This window comes from Prinia subflava, chromosome 14 (assembly GCF_021018805.1).
Source record: "Prinia subflava isolate CZ2003 ecotype Zambia chromosome 14, Cam_Psub_1.2, whole genome shotgun sequence".
Lineage (NCBI taxonomy): Eukaryota > Metazoa > Chordata > Aves > Passeriformes > Cisticolidae > Prinia > Prinia subflava.
Window position 1 is genome coordinate 19,470,341 of NC_086260.1, and position 18,026 is coordinate 19,488,366.

At 35.5% G+C, this 18,026-nt stretch overlaps 1 protein-coding gene across 1 annotated transcript in view; it reads left to right on the plus strand.

The window, feature by feature from the left end:
• Positions 1 to 18,026, plus strand: part of CACNA2D3 (calcium voltage-gated channel auxiliary subunit alpha2delta 3) — a 406,564-nt gene that overhangs the window by 377,378 nt on the left and 11,160 nt on the right. Inside the window, exons 31-34 of the mRNA XM_063411460.1 lie at positions 1,192 to 1,267; positions 4,700 to 4,752; positions 6,294 to 6,349; positions 9,703 to 9,814. Coding sequence (XP_063267530.1) covers positions 1,192 to 1,267; positions 4,700 to 4,752; positions 6,294 to 6,349; positions 9,703 to 9,814 — 297 coding nt within the window. The remainder of the gene's footprint in view (positions 1 to 1,191; positions 1,268 to 4,699; positions 4,753 to 6,293; positions 6,350 to 9,702; positions 9,815 to 18,026) is intronic.

Consider the following 18,026-nt stretch of genomic DNA (forward strand, 5'->3'; position numbering starts at 1 on the left):
AAAAAAATACTTTCTACCACAATGGAATGCAACATTTTATTGGTACAGGTTGCAAGGTTTCATGGCATGCAGTGCAGGATGCCTGATGGTGATGCTGAATGCATTTCCTGACCTGGTTTTGGCAGCTTCTGGGACATCCTCTCTGTAGCTGAATTTGTGTGCTCTTCTTTCCTCTTCACTCAGAAGCAAGGCACACATTGCAGAACACTGAAGTCCAATCTCATACCTCTATCAACCATCTCTGTCCAGTTGTGTTCTCTTGTCCTTCTGATGGTGCAAAAGTCAAATGGAAATGTTCAAATAACAATAGTGAGTTCTGTATATTTACACTTGCTGCAAATTATCAGCTGAAGATTTTTTACATCTCCTACACATTTTAAATTCTTTGTTTATGTGGATGGATAAAGTTAATTGATTGTTCTATGGACAGACAGATTTAGAGAAATAATCACAATAATTCCATGTACTAGCTCTGAGTTCTGGATTTTACATTTAGATCTCTGAAGTGTTTCAATGATGAGTAAAATTGCAAGCATAAGTAAATTTCTCTTTTTACTATGCATCTGAGGAGGCTTCTAGTATAAGTTGATTACAGCAGGTACCTGAAATATTTTGCCTGTATGAAAAGAAGCAAAGGTAAATCCATCCTGCTTCAAATATCTGTACTGTCGATGCACTGAAATTCCACCTCTGTCTTCTTCAGAAGCAATGCCATGTTACAAAGCTGTTGTGCACTGAGATGCTGGGACTGTAGAAGAGCGTTTCTGCTTTTACTGAAGTTCAAGGGGTCTGTTGTGAGAAGCCTCTCAAATGCATAGGCTCTTTCTGGGGCTAAATGTGCTGATCTTAGTCCAGAACCAACTGTTTAAGCATTGTGTTGGATGTGTATTCTCCTCATCCCTACACTGTTTATGCCATTGTGTGTTACTCTCTCTGTATATTTCCCCTGGTTCCTCCCAGTTATGCTTTTGCTTTGTTCTGTAGTCTGCTAAAATCCTTATAAAGTTTTCACAACATTTCTTACACTCTTTCGTGCAACCTGTATTTTAATGATCCCATTCCCTTTTCCCCGCCCTGCTGTTACAACTTTTATTTTCCTGTCAACTTTCTGAGCAGAATGTTCCATATCATCATTTTTATTCCACTGTGTTTTCTTCTTTTAGTCAAGCAGTTTTCTGTTCTTCCCTGTAGAATTACTCTTTATGACTACCAGGCCATGTGTAGGACAAACAAAGAGAGTAGCGACAGTGCCCATAGCTTACTGGACGTAAGTACAGCACATCTTATCAGCATCTTTCCATGAAATCATCAAAGAAAATTGTTGCAGATATCTCATGGCCATTGTAAGACTGTTATTTTGATTTGGAATGCTTACAGCGCTCACGTTTATCCCAGAGCATACAAAGGGTGGTTCATTATAAGCTAATGTAAAGTGTTCAGTTTCTTCAAGTTCAATCATTTTAATGCTGGGCCACAATGCCTGAGGTTGTGTCGGAACATTTTTTGCACTGTATGAATCTGCCTCCTTAAGAATTTGTAAATTTGGCAGTAGATCATGTTTTGTCTGGGGGACTGGAATCACATATGGCTTTTCTGTATGTAAACATGTAATTCAAATTAAAAATTGAATTTTTTTTTTTATATGAAAGGAATAGTTCATTGACAAGGCATACAAGTCAGTGATTTTAACAATTTCCTTTTCTTAGTATTTAAGCATGTCTTTTAAAGTAGAATTTTGATGCATTTAAAGCCTTGTGTTGCCCTGTCCTTCTGCTAGGCTTGATTAGAGACAATCTAGGTCTTGTCAAGGCAACACTTCCTTATTGCTAAATCCTATATAATATGCTAATCCTATATAATAATAACCCCAAGGATGCTTTATAACCATTTTACTGATTGCTATAACAATCTATCAGAACTGATCAGGTGTTAGAGGTTTTGCATATTAAAAAGGAACTGTTTTCACAAAAAGATAACAGTAATAGCATGAAAAAAATCTTATATAAAGAGAATAGCAGCAAAACACTGGCAATTTTGCCAGTCTGGAAAGTTTACCTGATACTATTTTTAAGCGCATGTCTAACTAGAAATATGTAGACCTAACTAGAAGAAAAATAACTAATAATATTGTACTTTTGGAGCTGTTTCCATTTACATATTTACATGACTCTGTTTTTCATATGCCTGGACTTAACGGCATTTATCAGTTTGTTATCCTCTACAGTCTGAACCCGAAGAAAGACAATCTTCACATCATAAATACTAGACTGCAATGACACCTAAACTATTAATGAAATAGAACAGGATGCTGTGATACACATTTGTATGAACTATCTTAAAATATATTACAACTCTTAACAAAAACCTTCTATCCAAAGACTTGGGGCTTTCAGTCCAGTTTGCCTAAGCAGTCAGCATATAGAGCTGAAGCATTATCCCTTAAAAAGTGGGCTCTAATCCAAAAGACATTTTTTTATTATTCCAAATTTTGTCCAGGATATCCGGGAAACAAAACCCAGCATCTGTTATGAGATACACTGAGACATGTCGAGGAATTTTTTTTATGTAAAGATAGTCAAGCTCTTTAAACCTCAAGTGAGTTTTGGTAATCCTCAGTATGAAAGATGAACAGAGTTTTAGGTTATTACTTTCCTGCTGATTCAGTCACTTCTATCAACCATGACTATTGAGAAAGTATAAAGAGAACTTGCATTAAAGACAGGTAGGGCTGATTCCTCATGTTTCTTGTTTTTGTGCCCAGTTTTTTACATATCAGGTTATTAGGCAGTATCCAGTATAATTTCTGCTTAAACAGATTGTTTGCTTACAAATGGTTATCCTTCCTTTTGAGAATTATGGTTTTATAAATATGGGAATAGAGGTAGGGACAAGATGGAAACTCCCTAAAACGTTCCTATTCTAAGCAGCATAGACAAGGAGAAGAGGCATCAGAGACTCTATCCCAGCCTTTTAGACTGTGGGAGTGAGATGAGAAATTAGGGATGGACTAGATTTACAGATCACCTGGTCCATTTCTTTCTCACAGTAGTATTGCTTCTTAACAGCCATCCAGATACTTTGTTATTTAGCACTTCTTTTGTTTCAATTGGTCCAAGACCTACATGATTCTCCATAGAACCACTTTGTTGCAAATGTAGCAGTGACATGAAGCCACAGAACTAAATTATTTTGACTCTCCATGATGGGTTAAATATGTAGAGAGAATAAAACTCCTGCAGTTTTTGTTGCAAATTTTGAAGGAACTGTCTGTGAGTGGAAAAGGCTCTCGAGTGAAATCACATTTCATGAGAATGCATTTATATCAATGTAATGACACATTTTTTCCACTGGAATTTCAAATCAAAATTTTTTTTCATTTTCTGTAGACATTAATGAATTTTTTCAGATACATTGGGGTTTTAAAATTTAATTAACTTCTAATATGAAAATAGTTACAAAAACACATGGTATATTTTATACTAAATAAGTATTCTTTGTAAATAATAACAAATACAGTATTTTACTAAATTTGGCACTATGAAAACAAAAGTATGCAACAAATTTAATTACTTAGGCATGAAATTTCTGGTTTTCTGATTAAGAATGAAAATAAATAAATGTCCTACAAGGCTGACATCTTCTTCTCTTTCATCTTTAGGAAAGTGTTGTAGTTCTTTATCTTTTTGTATAAGACAGGGTTTCACAGGTGAAAATCTTTGCTGTCTCAGACATTGTGCATTCTGCTGGATTGTGATCTCAGCCTTCCATGGCACTGACTGAGTTCTTTGGATCTGTGAGTCCTCAGCCCCACACAGAAAGTTTCTCTGTGGCCCCTGAAAATTTCAGATGTCCTGTTACTGCTCTGCCAAACAGCACTGCTTCAGTGAGTGCTGATTTGGGGTGGTTAAGCATGATTTTAGATATCTGAGGAATTCTGTCATTATGATTTCTATTTGTTAAAATACTCTGTATTTAAAAGACACTGCAGAATTCTATTTAACTAGGACATCCTAACAAAGATAAGGGAGATGAGGAGAAATTCCAAATTTCTGGAAGCTGGCTTTTCTGCCTGATTTTTGTTCATGAAAGATTAATCCTATTAATAGCCTTTTCAAAAATGAAATATATTCAGAATGTATTAGAAGTACTGTAAACAGAGGATTTTCAAAGGATTTGCTGTATTTGTTATGATCCAGAAAAACAGAAGGAAGAGGGAAAAAGCTTCTTAAAGTGCTTACAAGTAGACTGTCAAATGACACAGATAAACATTTAGCTAAATTCAGACTTCAGAAGCTTTTCTGAGCCTAATGAGGCTGAGGTAATGAATGGAGATTTGCATTATAGGGAGGCAAGGTTGTGAACTGCAGCCCAGGCAAAGCTCATATTCTCTATGTGAGCTGTTCCTCCAGCAATAGCCTGGGAAATAGGAACCCCTAGAGGTTAAAGATTTAAGAATCATTTGTAAAAACTTTCCTTTTCCCACTGATAATATGTATATGACCAAGTATGATAAAAAGGAAATTTCATTACTATGCATTTTAATAATCATTGTAATAATATTTCTTGATCATTAAAAAATGGAGGTTTTATGCTCCACGTGCATTTGAATATCCAAAGCATTGTTTTTACATGAAGAATTCAGTTAAGATATACATGCTGTATGTTTTGCCTTTTTATTAAATGAGTTGCTTCTCTCCAGCCTTATAATGCCTTCTTTGCTGCAGTAAAGTGGATTATGACTGAACTTGTCTTGTAAGTAGATTTCATCAAGAACATAACAAATATTTCTGTGAATTACTAAATAATTTTACTTTTGAATATTATTATTTGTACCTTTTGCATTTTTCGTGCATCATGCTGCTTTTCTGACATGATTTTAAATATAGTAATATTTGTCAGCTTTTTTCCCAATCTTGCATTTTTAAAATCTGAGAAAATTTTGGCTGTATAATTGCAGTTTCACTTTTATTCCATTCATGGTCTTCACTTATATCTGTATGTCTTTGTTTAGCAGATCACAGTAGACAACCCAAATTTCTTTTTGTGGTTACTGTTAAATTTTAGAAACATGACTGGCTGTTTGTGATGCTGCTTGGGTGGGCTGCTGCCAGAAGAGAAACTTGTTACCCTGACTCACTGTATTGTTTGTCACTTCATAAAATTCTGTAAGATGGACCCATTACAGTGCCAGATAAGGTGTACTAAGATGTTGCTGAATTTTTCTATCTCCATTAATTCTAAAATTCCCAGTTAATTCATAATGATCATTATCTTTAAGAGAAGGTGCCTATGAAATAGCAATATCATATGGAGAAGAGGAAGCCTTAAAATATGTCATGTTATTAAGCTATGTGATTTGCTATTCTTCTTATCTGGAAGCAGAGCTGCAGATATAAAATGTGAATTTTATCTTTACTGACTTAGAACTGATTTTTTTCTTGTAGTCATTTTGTTTAATTGTAAATTGTATGAGTTTTTTTTCAAAGTTCAGAACAAGAGTTAAGGAGAATTAACTGAGTGGCTGCTGCCAGAGGGCTGAGATTGATCTGAAATGCAGCTTTCTAAGTGAATATAAGGGAAAGAATTTGTGTTAAAATGAGACTGATGCCACATATCACAGCTTTGAAAATATTAAGAAACCTTCTGTGTTTATAAGTATTGTAGATTTATGGGCATATGATAAACTGAATATTGGTTTCATTCTTTACTCATACAACAGCTGATTGACTGACACTTTTCAGTCCATTCTTCCAAGTAAATCATGGTGTATTTTAGTGTTCTTTACAATTTAGTTAGAGTTGATTAGACAGTGGTTAATCTTTTCTGCTCTTAGAAATAAAACAGCTTTATTATTTCAGTTTGGGAATTAATAAAAGAAAGTATTTTATGTGTACTCCTGTATGGTAGCCAGTTATAATCCCATGACATTTTACTAGAGTCAAAATATCCACATGATGAAGAAATAACATTCAACAGCAAAAATAGCGTGTGGTGACATGCTTTGAGAATTTTAATGGACACTTCAAATACATTCAATATTTTAAATTAAAAATGGGTAAATCTATGATTTATTGATGAGGTTAATTTCAGATTAAGTTTTCAAAAGTAAAGAAAAAAACCCAGTAAAAGTATGAGAATAGCAGTAGTTGCTAATCCCAGTTATGCCACTAACTTGAATTTCAGTTCTGTGTTAGCTTTTATTTAAAATAGGATTAATGTTATCAAGCTACTGCCAGTTTAGTGTTTTGCAAACATTGTGTGGGGTAATGTGAAAACTCTAATAATTTCTCCAGGTTCCTTGTGGAATTCAATCTATGCAGTTGGTGGCACTCTGATCTAACAACTAAAGGTAAGTGTGATTTTTTTCATGGCATAATGGCAGAAATGTCTAGAGTAAATTGGACTTTGGAAATTCAGATGTGTGTACAGTGTTTTAGATTAAATAATAAACATCAGATAATAGTTTTTCTCCCATTCCAGCATCCTCTTCTTTGTTAATGTTTCCCAAAACACACGAGAACTAAGATCTTCTATAAATAACCACTAAGTGCTTGTGTGCAGTTTAGGAATGCAGTACACTACTGCAATAGAAAATTTAAAATAGTAGATAATGATTAAATACATTTTTTAAAAACATTTCCATTCCTTCCAAAACAATCTTTGTGAATAAAGCAATTGCACTGATCTGTTTTATTTGTTACAATTTTTTTTTCTAGAGCTGCCATAAAATGTAGTGAAGTTGTTGTGCTGGAAAATGCCGTTTCAAAAAAGGTGTACAGAGATTTGACCATCTCTATTATTTAATTAAAAAATAATTTTAAAGCTCAAGATACTAGATTTTATGCTAAAAAAGGCTGATCTGTATTTTGTTTTATCATTCCATTAAAAATAGACATTTAAATGTATTCAAGTTTAATTTACTCAAAATAATTTTTAAATGCAGAAGCTTCATGTGAAAAAACAAAAATTTTTAAAAGTTCCAATAAGAATGGGAAGTTTTCAGTGTAGCCTCTCTTTTTATATTTTAACAGACTTTTTATGGCATTTTCAGAACTGTTGCTCAAAAGTAAAGGGCCACTTTACAAGAGCAGTGCTCTTCAAGTGACAACTTAATAGCCAAATTGTGCTGTGTGTCGTTGACTGGTGTAAGGATTTAAACTGAATTCTTCAGCTTCATATTTGCATATTTCTTAGCAAAGCAGGGGATAAAATTGCTGCTTTAGGCTTCATTTAATATTTGAATTGCCTGGATACTAGGCTGTCTTTATGCCAAAATAATATCCTGTCTGCAGCTAAAATATCAGTCAGGCCCCTAAAAACCAAGACCAACAGTTCAGTGATTTCCCTAAGCGTGAGGAGAAACATCCTTAATACCGAGGCTGTGAAGGACAGTCAGGTTTGCTGTGCTAGACCCAGAAAATGGAAAACTGTTCCTTGAGGAATGGCAGCTGTGCCTGTCCTAGTCCTTGGTGTTTGCAGAGCGGCCAAAGCAGCCAGTGTATGAAATAAATATATTTTTTTCAAATGTACTGTACAAATATGCATTAATATATCCTGACATGAAACATCCAGTGGCACTTGCATTGTATGCTAGAGAAAACATTTTTTAAGCACAACATCCCTCTTCATCTATGAAAATGAATGTCTGATTTATATTTTGAGTGCTCTCATTACAGAAGAGGCAATAATAATTTACAAACTTCCTTTTATTTAAAAGAAAACTATCAGTGCAGCACTTGATGGACCAGTATTATTGGGAAATTTCCATTCATGTTTCACTTAACAGTGAAGTTTTAATTTCACAAGTCACTTGCACCATTTCTTTAATGAGTTTAGAGTATTGGAATACCCCCTCATCACACTCATTGGAATGTCAATACTTTTAGGGTAGTGCTTGCCCAGCTCATATCTGGTTAACTAGCAAGGAGTGGTTGTTTGGAAGCAGCATATTTTAGATAGAAAAAACAGAAGATACTTCACAAGAGAGCAGGAGAGAAAAGCACATGCTTTAGCTATGTTCTTCTGTTATGCTATGTTATCACTAAGAGTTATAATATTTATGACTACATTACATGAAATTAAAATAAATAAACTTGCACATTTATTTTTTTACTTAACAATGCTTAACAAAGCTCAGAAAAAAAAATCAGTTCCTCAAGTGGAGAAATTGCTTTCCACTCAAATTGTGATATAATAGGATATGAGATACTATGAAGATGCTGGAGGGTCCACACACACCTGCCCATTTGCCAAACCCTACTATGGAAAATACTTCTGCACAAGATCTTGTAATTGCAATCCCATTTGTAAATGAGAGAGAGGAAACCCTAAGCCTTGGACAACCCCATCATCTTCTGGACTCTTGTGAAGTGCAGGAAATCTGAGACCAATGAATATCTGTCAGTCTCTTTGTTACACAAGCCATATGTTGATACAAGTGAGGGTAGACTCAAAACACAGGTGATAAACTCCAGTCATTCTTGACAACAGATAAGGAGAGCAGAAAAGAAAGGGAAAAAGTAGAATTAGTAAGACAATTTTCTAGGAAATACTGAACTATTAAATATGTCGCAACCATAGTGAAAACATCAGAAATAACAGAACTTGCTGACCAGCTTTAGTACCTCCTTTGAGATCTGTGCATTTGATGGAATGATTTTTTTTAATTACTATATACAAAAACTGTGAACAGTTCAGAAATGCATGCCCTGGTGTGACTGAAAATGCAGATGTGGTGGTTCCCCTGGCACTGCTCAGTGGATGCACCACTCACTCGGAGACAGATCATCTCCAGGGGAAGGTCTGTTGAGCCCAAGAGCCTGTTCAGTGTCAACTATTTTTGTCATTCCTCGTCTTGTTTTCTCACTTAGCAATTAGTTGAAGATAGGGTTAACATTTGTGCTGATGTGCAAAGTGTATCTCTGTGTTAAGGAATAATGAAAGGGTGGGGAGGAAAAAGAAAGGGAATGAGGGAGAAACACCGAGTGACAGATACTTCAGTGTGAGAGACAGAAGAACTGCTATCCTGTAGTTTGACCTTGAACCAGCTCCACTGCTTCCTGGTAACTCAGTTTCCCAGTCTTTAAGATGTGAAGCTTTTTCCTTGCATTGCACATCAGATTAAAGGTGCTATGGAGTCTTTTAGTTATTACTATTTTGGGAAGTAGATAACAAGCCTTGCTGTTGGGTAAAGTAACTCTTCTGCCTCTCCCACCCACAGAGTTATTTTAGCTGATGAAACCCTCCAAAGATTCCCAAGCTGTAATATAAAATAGATGTTTTGGCTTCAGTAAAATATACCACAACTTACATATCAAATAAATGTAAACTGCCATGAATAAAGGTTAGTGATGCACAGCACCACTGAGATAAAAATGACAGTAAATCTGTCTTGGATCTACACAGAAAGAATAAAAACTCGTGCATAATTGTAAAGTAGGTTGGCAATGGCTAAACCATTTATAACTACTTTAACAGTAATGTCTTGCAAAATTACATTCTGTGGATAAACTTTTTTTTTTTTTTTTTAATTTAATTGAAAAAATAGTGTTATGCACTGCCTAGGAAATCTCACAGGGTGGCAGAAGCTGAGTAACATTTCCGTTCTCTGCGAGCTCTGTAAGACAGCATCTCATGTTGTTCACAATTTTGTGTGCTGTTCTTCTCATGTTAACATCAAGATATTTTTTCCTGTGCCTATAGCGCAGAGGTTGAAACAAACCCTAGAGCCCTGTGATACTGAATATCCAGCCTTTGTTTCCGAGCGCACTATAAAGGAGACCACGGGGAATATTGCTTGCGATGACTGTTTCAAGTAAGCCCTTTCAATTTTTTTTTATACAACTGTTTGTGACAAAGCAATAAAACTGAATTATTCTGGGCTGTGTTGAAGAACGTACAAGTCTGTTTTGTTTTATCCTGTGTACTGACCTCTATCAAGGTGTCATTTCTCCTGTTACAGGGGTCACTTAAAAGTTTGATGCTCTTAAATTAAAGCCGTGCCTATTATTTTCTACCAAAAAAAATGTAAAAGCAGTAGAGGTTTATGTTAATATCAAACAGTGAATGTTTTAATACTTTTTCTAAATGCAGGCAGCATTCTAAGGGCATGGGCTGTAAGATTTAGATGCAAAAAGTAAGTGTTGTTCAGTCTCCTGTCCAGAAGTGAAACCCTGCTGGATATGTTAGGAATTCCCTTGTGGTACAGTGAGATCTGGTTGTTTTACTGGACTTCCAAACAGAGTTTCCTTCTTGGAACTGTTAGTCTGAAAGAGTGGGAGATGATTAAATTTATTCTCCAAACTTTCAGTGCTGGGAAGCTGAGTTAATAATAACAAATCTCACATGACAGTGCTGTAATGCCATTTCTACCAGTACTGCTGTAAACTTGTCCCTTATAGAGATAAAAAAGAGGAAGACTTCAGTCTAGCTTTCCTCTTTCAAACTGAAAATGTATTTTCTCTGTATTTGGTGCCCATGTGCTGTGACATTTTGACTGTAGTTCTGGTACATTTTAATTGTGGAATAGCATAGGTATTGCTTATGCAAATTTCTGTACTTTGTTAAGTCTCTTAATTGGATTTCCTTTATGCTGAGAGGTTGTCATCACCAGGGAGATTAATATTTGCGGCAATAATTTGTCTATCAATATAAATGTCAGGAAGAATTTATAAGTTCAACAAAAATTGTTACAGCTCTTCCTTTCCAGGCTAAATCAATACGCAATTAACAAATAAAGGTGAAAACTTCACTTTGAAGTCAATAGGTGTGTTTCTGGACTTACTCCTAAATTTTCTCCTTGATATTTTCCTTACTTTAAAACAGGAAATAGGAGTAAGTACACCGGAGATAAATTTTAAGTGCTAATATGCACTTTTCATTTGCTTCTGACCAACTTTTAAGTAGAAGGAAATTGTTAATGTCTAGTATGAATAATTGGTTTTATATGGCTTTGTGGAATAGAAGTATGAGAGTGCTTTGTAAATTGATGCTCTGGAACCCTTATAAGTGCAACAATAGTTCCCACTGCCTGAAAAGTACAAACTCAACAAAATCAAGCCGTGATTTTTCCACTTGACATATCAAATACAATGAAGGTTACACTGCTGTAAGTGCTTTGTGCCAGAACTGTAGAATTTAAACAGCCTTATTTTGTGATAATTTAACAGAAGGTTACTGAGAAGTTGTGCAACAAATTATCATGCATTCCTGGAGGTGTTCCAGGCCAGGCCAGGACAGGGTTTTCAGCACCCTGGTCTAGTGGAAGGTGTCCCTGCCATCGCAGGGGGGCTGGAACCAGGTGGCTTTAAGGTCCCTTCAAACCCTAGCCATCATATGATTCTGTTTAAATATTGCAAACAGACATGATTTCATGCAAAGAAGATTAGTTTAACAGGACTAGGTTTTCTCAAAGGAATGCAGATTTTAGTCTGTGTTCCTAGGTAACTTCAGGTCAAAGGCAATGAGTTTCAAAAATAATACAATTCTGCAATACTTGGAAAGCACCAAGTTGGAAACTGAGTTTAGTGAAAATTATAGTATTTCAAAAATAATGCACTAAGATCTTTTTCATAGAAAAACATTTTGTGTTCCACAGTGGAAAAAAAAATAAAAGAAAACCCTGTAAGCTGCAAACTGATCTCAAGGCACCCATTATTTTTCTCCACAAGCAACGGCAAAACCTAAAGAAATAATCCAGAAGACCTATTAGATTCTCATGGGAAAGTTGTTCATTATACCGTTTACCCACTGTCATTAACAATCTACAAATTGCATCTGAGATTGCAGACTGCATTGGATTCCAAATATTTTTGTTATAACCCAGGACACTTTCCCGCAGAACAGCTAAGGAATTTGACCCAAAGTCCTTTGTAGACCTACATCTTCTGACCCAGTTTTCTGTTTCATGGCCTCAGTACCAATAAATATTTTTACAAGCAAGTGTATTGCTTAATATTTGTAATTTAAGAATGATGGGCTCAATCAGGCAGAATTATATTCAATCTTTTATACAGTAAGTCTGGAGTTAACACTGTTTCTGGTACTTAACCTGTGCAGCATCACTTTCAGCCAGTGGGATTATTTTCTGTGTCCTCCTTGGATCGTATTATAAATTATTCTGTGATATATAACTGCAAATACAAGAAGATAATTGTAAATATTTACCTGGTTATGCACCTCATGGAATACTGAAAAACTACTTGAAAGACACTAGAAAAGTCACTATATTATGAACAGGTTTGCAAACTAAAGTTGTGCAAATGCTCTGCTTTAAGCAAGTTTGTGTCAAAAGACACTCGAGTCGCTGGCTTTTGTTCCTGCAGTGTCAGGCACTACTATAGAGCCCTTGTCTGAAAAAGGAGACTAAAAACAGTCTCTTAGTAGAAGTAAAAATGATGACTGATGTTAATTGAAACCATATAATGTTACTTAGATAAGACATTTTGGGGCACAAATACTGTGTTTTTGCTAACAAAGTCATAGTCATAGCCAGCAAGGTCACAGGGTGAGGGGCAGAGGCTCAGTTTTATTCTGTCCTGGGCGTGCTGTTACTGATCCTGTAGAAATACTCTGCCCATGCAAAGAGGGACAGTTACCAACTACAGTAATGAAAATGCATAAATATTTCCAATCATAAATTTAATTGTGGGTATTTGGACTTAAATTAAAGTATCCTAAAATAAATCACACAGTGGAAAGGACTACCTGCTAATTACTTTTTTAATAGCTGGCTCACATTTTCAGCCATCTCTGGGAACTGATTCAATGGAAGAACACCTATACACTTAAGCAGGCTTTGAGTCAGGCACTAAATATATACAAACATAAAATGCACTCCCTATATGTAAACTTATCTCTTACAAGCAAACTACTTTGGGATAAATTGCAATGTTTAAAAACTATTTTCAAAAATATAGGTTTTATTAAGAAAGCAGGAGCCTAAAAGAAAATAAGAATTAACATAAGAATGTCATTAGGGTCAGGGTTTGGCTGTCCCACCCCATAATTTGTTGTTACTCAATATCCCAATGATTATTAAATTAATCTGTTATTTAAACAGCATTCAAAAACAAGTCAACCCACATTTTCTAAGCACTGTCAACAGGAGTGAAAAACTGGGATTTTTTGAAAAATCTGAAATGGTTTCATATTTTCCAGTAAGCTATTCCCTTTTATAGCAAAAAAAATCTAAAAAAAATAGATCACATTACTTCTGAAAACTTATATCATAGATTGCTCTATCACAGCCTCAATGTTGAAAGTAATTAATTGCTAAAGGGAAATATTTTTTCTTTACCAGTCTCAACTAGCACTTTTTCTATGGAATCAGAGCTAAAGACAAATGCACTTGGTAGGGGCTTTAAAGGTGTTGTGCTGCTCAGAGATGAATTTCTGATTAGACATCAAGCTTGAAGTTTTAGACTATATAAATGTCTCAGTGCTGCTTGTAGTTGTATGAAGTATTGCCCCAATATTTTAGCCAAATTTAAATATAAGAGTGCCAACCAATGTTCTTCAGCAATGCTCACTGGGTACCTCACCAGTTTTTGCCTTCTGAGGATCTCATCATAACAAATTTTAGCTGCACTGAAGGCATCTTAGAAAAGCATCCTTAGAATGTCAAAGTTATTATAAATTAGAAAGGATGATGGCTGTTAAGATACTTGATCAGAAAATGTTTGCCAGTCTTTTTAGTTTTTCCTCCCATCATTTTGTAGAACAAAAAAAAATTATTTTGTCTAATTGCAAATGTCATTTATGTGTGAAAATTCAAATGTTTTCATTAAGTTTCATTTAGGAAAATACCATTAATTTCATCTATAACTGCTGTGAAGGTGAGTATATCAATTTAGTCATCTGACTATTTATACTTTAAGCATATATATTAAAATTTCAAAGTTGAGAGGAGCCAGTTGAGTTCATATTTGCCAAATTTGTGTATTCACTGTAAAAACTGTGGGTATACAGATTAGGCAGCAGTGCACAGTCAAATGCTCAAAAATTTGCCCTTTTAACCTCTCCTGTTCATGTGTGATGACATATTGGACTTGGATGAAGATCAAAAATCCGGCCTTACTTCCAAAAAAATCCCCCTTCTCTTTTAATTGCAGCACTCATGGGTCTACAAGGTCAATACCAAAACCCCAAAGAAGCTGTTTTGTTTCCAGTTGATCCTTTGTTCACAATCTTAGACACAAAGAGGAAAGTCAATATAAGAAAGCCATATTGTCACTAGGGAAGCAAGGAAGTATTTAGGTACAATCATCCCAACCCTGGGAAAGATTTATGTGTGTTTTAATTGCGCCAGATATGAAGGATGGATGCAATCAATTTACCTTGTTGGGCATCACATGTAAATTGCCTGTTAAATGTATTGAAACTACTTATTTGAATAAACACTGTCTCATGTGTCACCTGTTTGTCCCAATAGAGTGTTAGTAAGCAGACATTTAGTTAACAAGGAAAGACATCAAGAAACCAAATTGCTTCTCTTGCATTCTCATAGACTGGGTGTTTATTCTCACAGAATGCTGTTTATTGTCAAAAGAAGAGGTAAATGGCAATGGAAGTGTAGTTCAGGATGACACTGAATCCTTCATGTGGATTTATAATGGCAAATTTCAGACTTGTCCGCTAAATGCAGAGATTTGGCAGTAACAGATAAATAACAACACAAATTAGATGCAGACTGCTCAGGGCATGAGTGTATTAGTGTCAGGAGTAGTGCAATCTGCAGACATTAAAATGGTAATGGTTTTTAAAACCCACTTAATCTCAAGACATACCACCATTTGCTAAAATATTTCTGCATTTCTTTCTCAGTAGAAGCTTGCCAAACTGCTGTATTTGATCATGTTTAAAATGTGTAAATAAATACATTGTTCAATTTCCCATGAAACAGATAATCATTTGCCTTTTCAGATGTAGTTAGTTTACTTCTAAACAAACCAGCTTGCCACATAAACCAGCCAAAGCATCATGGGCCAATTTCTTCTCTGGGAGCTCTATTGATGTGTATCAGAATATCCCTGTGGCTGTCCTGGAGTTGTTAGGGCAGTAAATTATAGTCAATCTTCTAAAAGACAATTTAGATTGTATTCTTTTTCCTGTATCCACCTTTTATGATCCTGAGGGAGATGCTCTGTCTGTTTCCCCACCCTTTGTTCAGCCCATAAGTTTTTGCACTGTTGCTTTTCCAGCAGCTGTGCTGGATGTGCTCGTGAATGGGTTTGACCCATGCCCATGCTGGGTCACAGGTCTGCAGCCAAACTGCTCAGGGCTGGTCCTTACAGTGCTGAACAGACCTGGGTTTCTGAGAGCTTGCTTAGATGTCCATGCAGCTAAAGGAATATCTTCAAGGGAAACTCTGTATTTTGCATACCTTAGTGGTTCATTGTGGAAGTCTCAAGGATCACAATCTAAGTATATGGAATTATCTTGTACCTACCTTTGAAAAGCAGATCTTCCAGACTTGCAGAATACTTATGCCTGTTAAAAAGTCTTTAAATTTGAGGCAACAGTAGTATTTCTAGAAACTTGTGTTAGCCAAAACCCCAAAACTCTAGAAGATCCAAAAATATTTTTTTCCTTGTTCTTTCCTAGTAAAAAGTATCAAATTATGCAATTTAAACTGCTAGAATTGTTTATTAAAGGTCTTTATACTTAGCTTAAAATGTTACATTGTGTGTTACCCACACTTCTCCACTTGCAGGCTGAGTAACATTCTCTTCACTTCAAAGGCACCAGTGATTATAATGTTTGTCATGCAGGTGTAATTTAAAGTCACTGTATGGGCAATTTAACTGTACCCTTTATAATATATATTTTGAATGTCCAGTTCAGGAAACACTGTAATTTACTATTTTCATTTAAGAAAAAAAGGTATATAAAATAATAGGGCAAGACATATCTAAGTTACCAGGCAGGTCTGTGACTGCCAGTCATCAGTTTAACAATCCCTTGGACAGTTTTCAAGGCTGGAGAATTTGTGTTTGCTTGGAGATTTTGGGTTTTTTTCTTTCTTTGTTTCAGAACTTTTTTAGTATGCTTGTTGAAATCTTGAGCCTTTTAGTTGTCTATACACAGAATTCCACCCTATGTCTCCTTCTGTAAACACCGTAAAATCTTGGAAATTTAGCAAAAATGAAGTTTAGCTATAGATTTTTTCTCACTAGTAGGATGAGATGTGCACTCTTTCTCTTAACTCCCCACTTCTAATAAAACCTCTGCAGAGGAATGTGATGATATGCAGCCATTCACTCTTCATAGTTAAAATCAATACTCCATTAAAATATAAATCATAATCTACTTAAAAGTTAGCTTAATTTTACATTTTGAACAATCATTAATGAATATTAACAAAATTATAGACAGTAGCTGATGCAATGAAAGGATGCTGTGCAATGAGAAGATTTTAAAAGTCGTATGTATGCCATAATATCCAGAGCTGAGTAGTAATACATATTGGTTTTATATCCAATGGCTTGGGATAGGAAAAAATTATTGGAACTGAGAAACATTGCCATGAATTTTTAAAGCCAAGCACACTTGTGAAGAATTGCTATTACTAGAACATTAATTTTAGTTTGTAATATATTCATATTATAGGCAGATGAAAAACAATGCAAATATGGCTTAGACATCTTTGCATGGAGAACTTTCCTTTTTAACAGGTTTGAGATAGTTTAATGGATATGTTAAAGCCTTTAACTTAGAAAAACAACATGAATCTTAAGATTTGAGAGCCATGCAAAGAACATTTGTATATTAAATACAACAATATAGATTTAGCTGGCTATGGAAAAGATGGCATGTAGTGTGCTTAAGTCTTTCAGATGTGGCCTTCTCAATCATTGCTAAGTTTATGTTAACAGAAATAAATTAACAACATTCTTGCAAAACACGCTGTGGACACATCCATGAGCAGTTTAGCTCCAAGATTTATTGCTCTTTTAATGTGAATCTCCTGATCATTTCTGCTTTTTGTGCTTCTGTTTCTGTTGTGCAGATCCTTGCTAGAGTTATATTGTAGATGAGACTTGACTTAAAGTTGTGGAAAAGAGTGAATCCAATTCTTGCAATTCAAAAGTTACTTTTACAATGTCATATCTGTGAGCCTTCCCAAACCAGAACATATCAATTGGCTTTTTAATCCTAAAGTTATGTTTAGAACCTAGCTTAGAAATCATATAGCATTTAAAAGACGATCTGAGATGTCTCTCAATACAAACCACTTGTGTAGAGCTGAAGAACTCTGCTAAAGACATATTTGCTAACGTGCTGTCATAGAACTGCATTTTTCAGCCTGGATATCTTCTCTGACCTCTGTGTTGTGGTCTTGTTAACCAGGTGTCACTGTCGAAAGGAAAAGTCTTTAGGAGACCTCTGATATGATTTGCTTTATGCCAATGTTGGTCACTGTGAGCACAGAACCAGGTACCCACCCTGCTTGTAGAGACCCACGTATGTCACACCCAACTCTGACTTGTTCAGGGGAGTGAATGCTGACAAATATTTAAAGTTTGTGGGATTTCTGGTCTCGATTTCTTTGAAAAAAAATGCCAGTACATTTTAAACCTGGAGGTCTGGAACTCTCCATTATCCTACACCTCATGGAGGAGGTGTGGCTGCACTAGAAAGGTTATGAACAGTCCAATGCCTCATTACACTAAGGATCTTCTGTCACCCTAAAGCTGTACACTCTAAGTTTTTGGATGTTTGCAGCATTCCTAACATGCAGTTGGTCAAGTACTCTTCTCTGAGCAGTTATTTGAGAAAGAATCCCCTCCTGGTGGGGAGTGAGCACTTCTGGGGTATCCTGTCTGAAGCTGAGGGGTTTCCAACCATAGCACAGCTCTGCAGGGTTCTGAGCATTCAGCAAGCACAGGAATGGTGAGGATGACACTGCTCACCTAAATCCTCAGTGCTAAACTTTGCTGTCAGTATATTTGTACTGATACTAAATTGTACTACAGTCGGTCAGGCTGTACGTGGTGGCAAAATTTTGCTAGCATGAGGTGAGGATC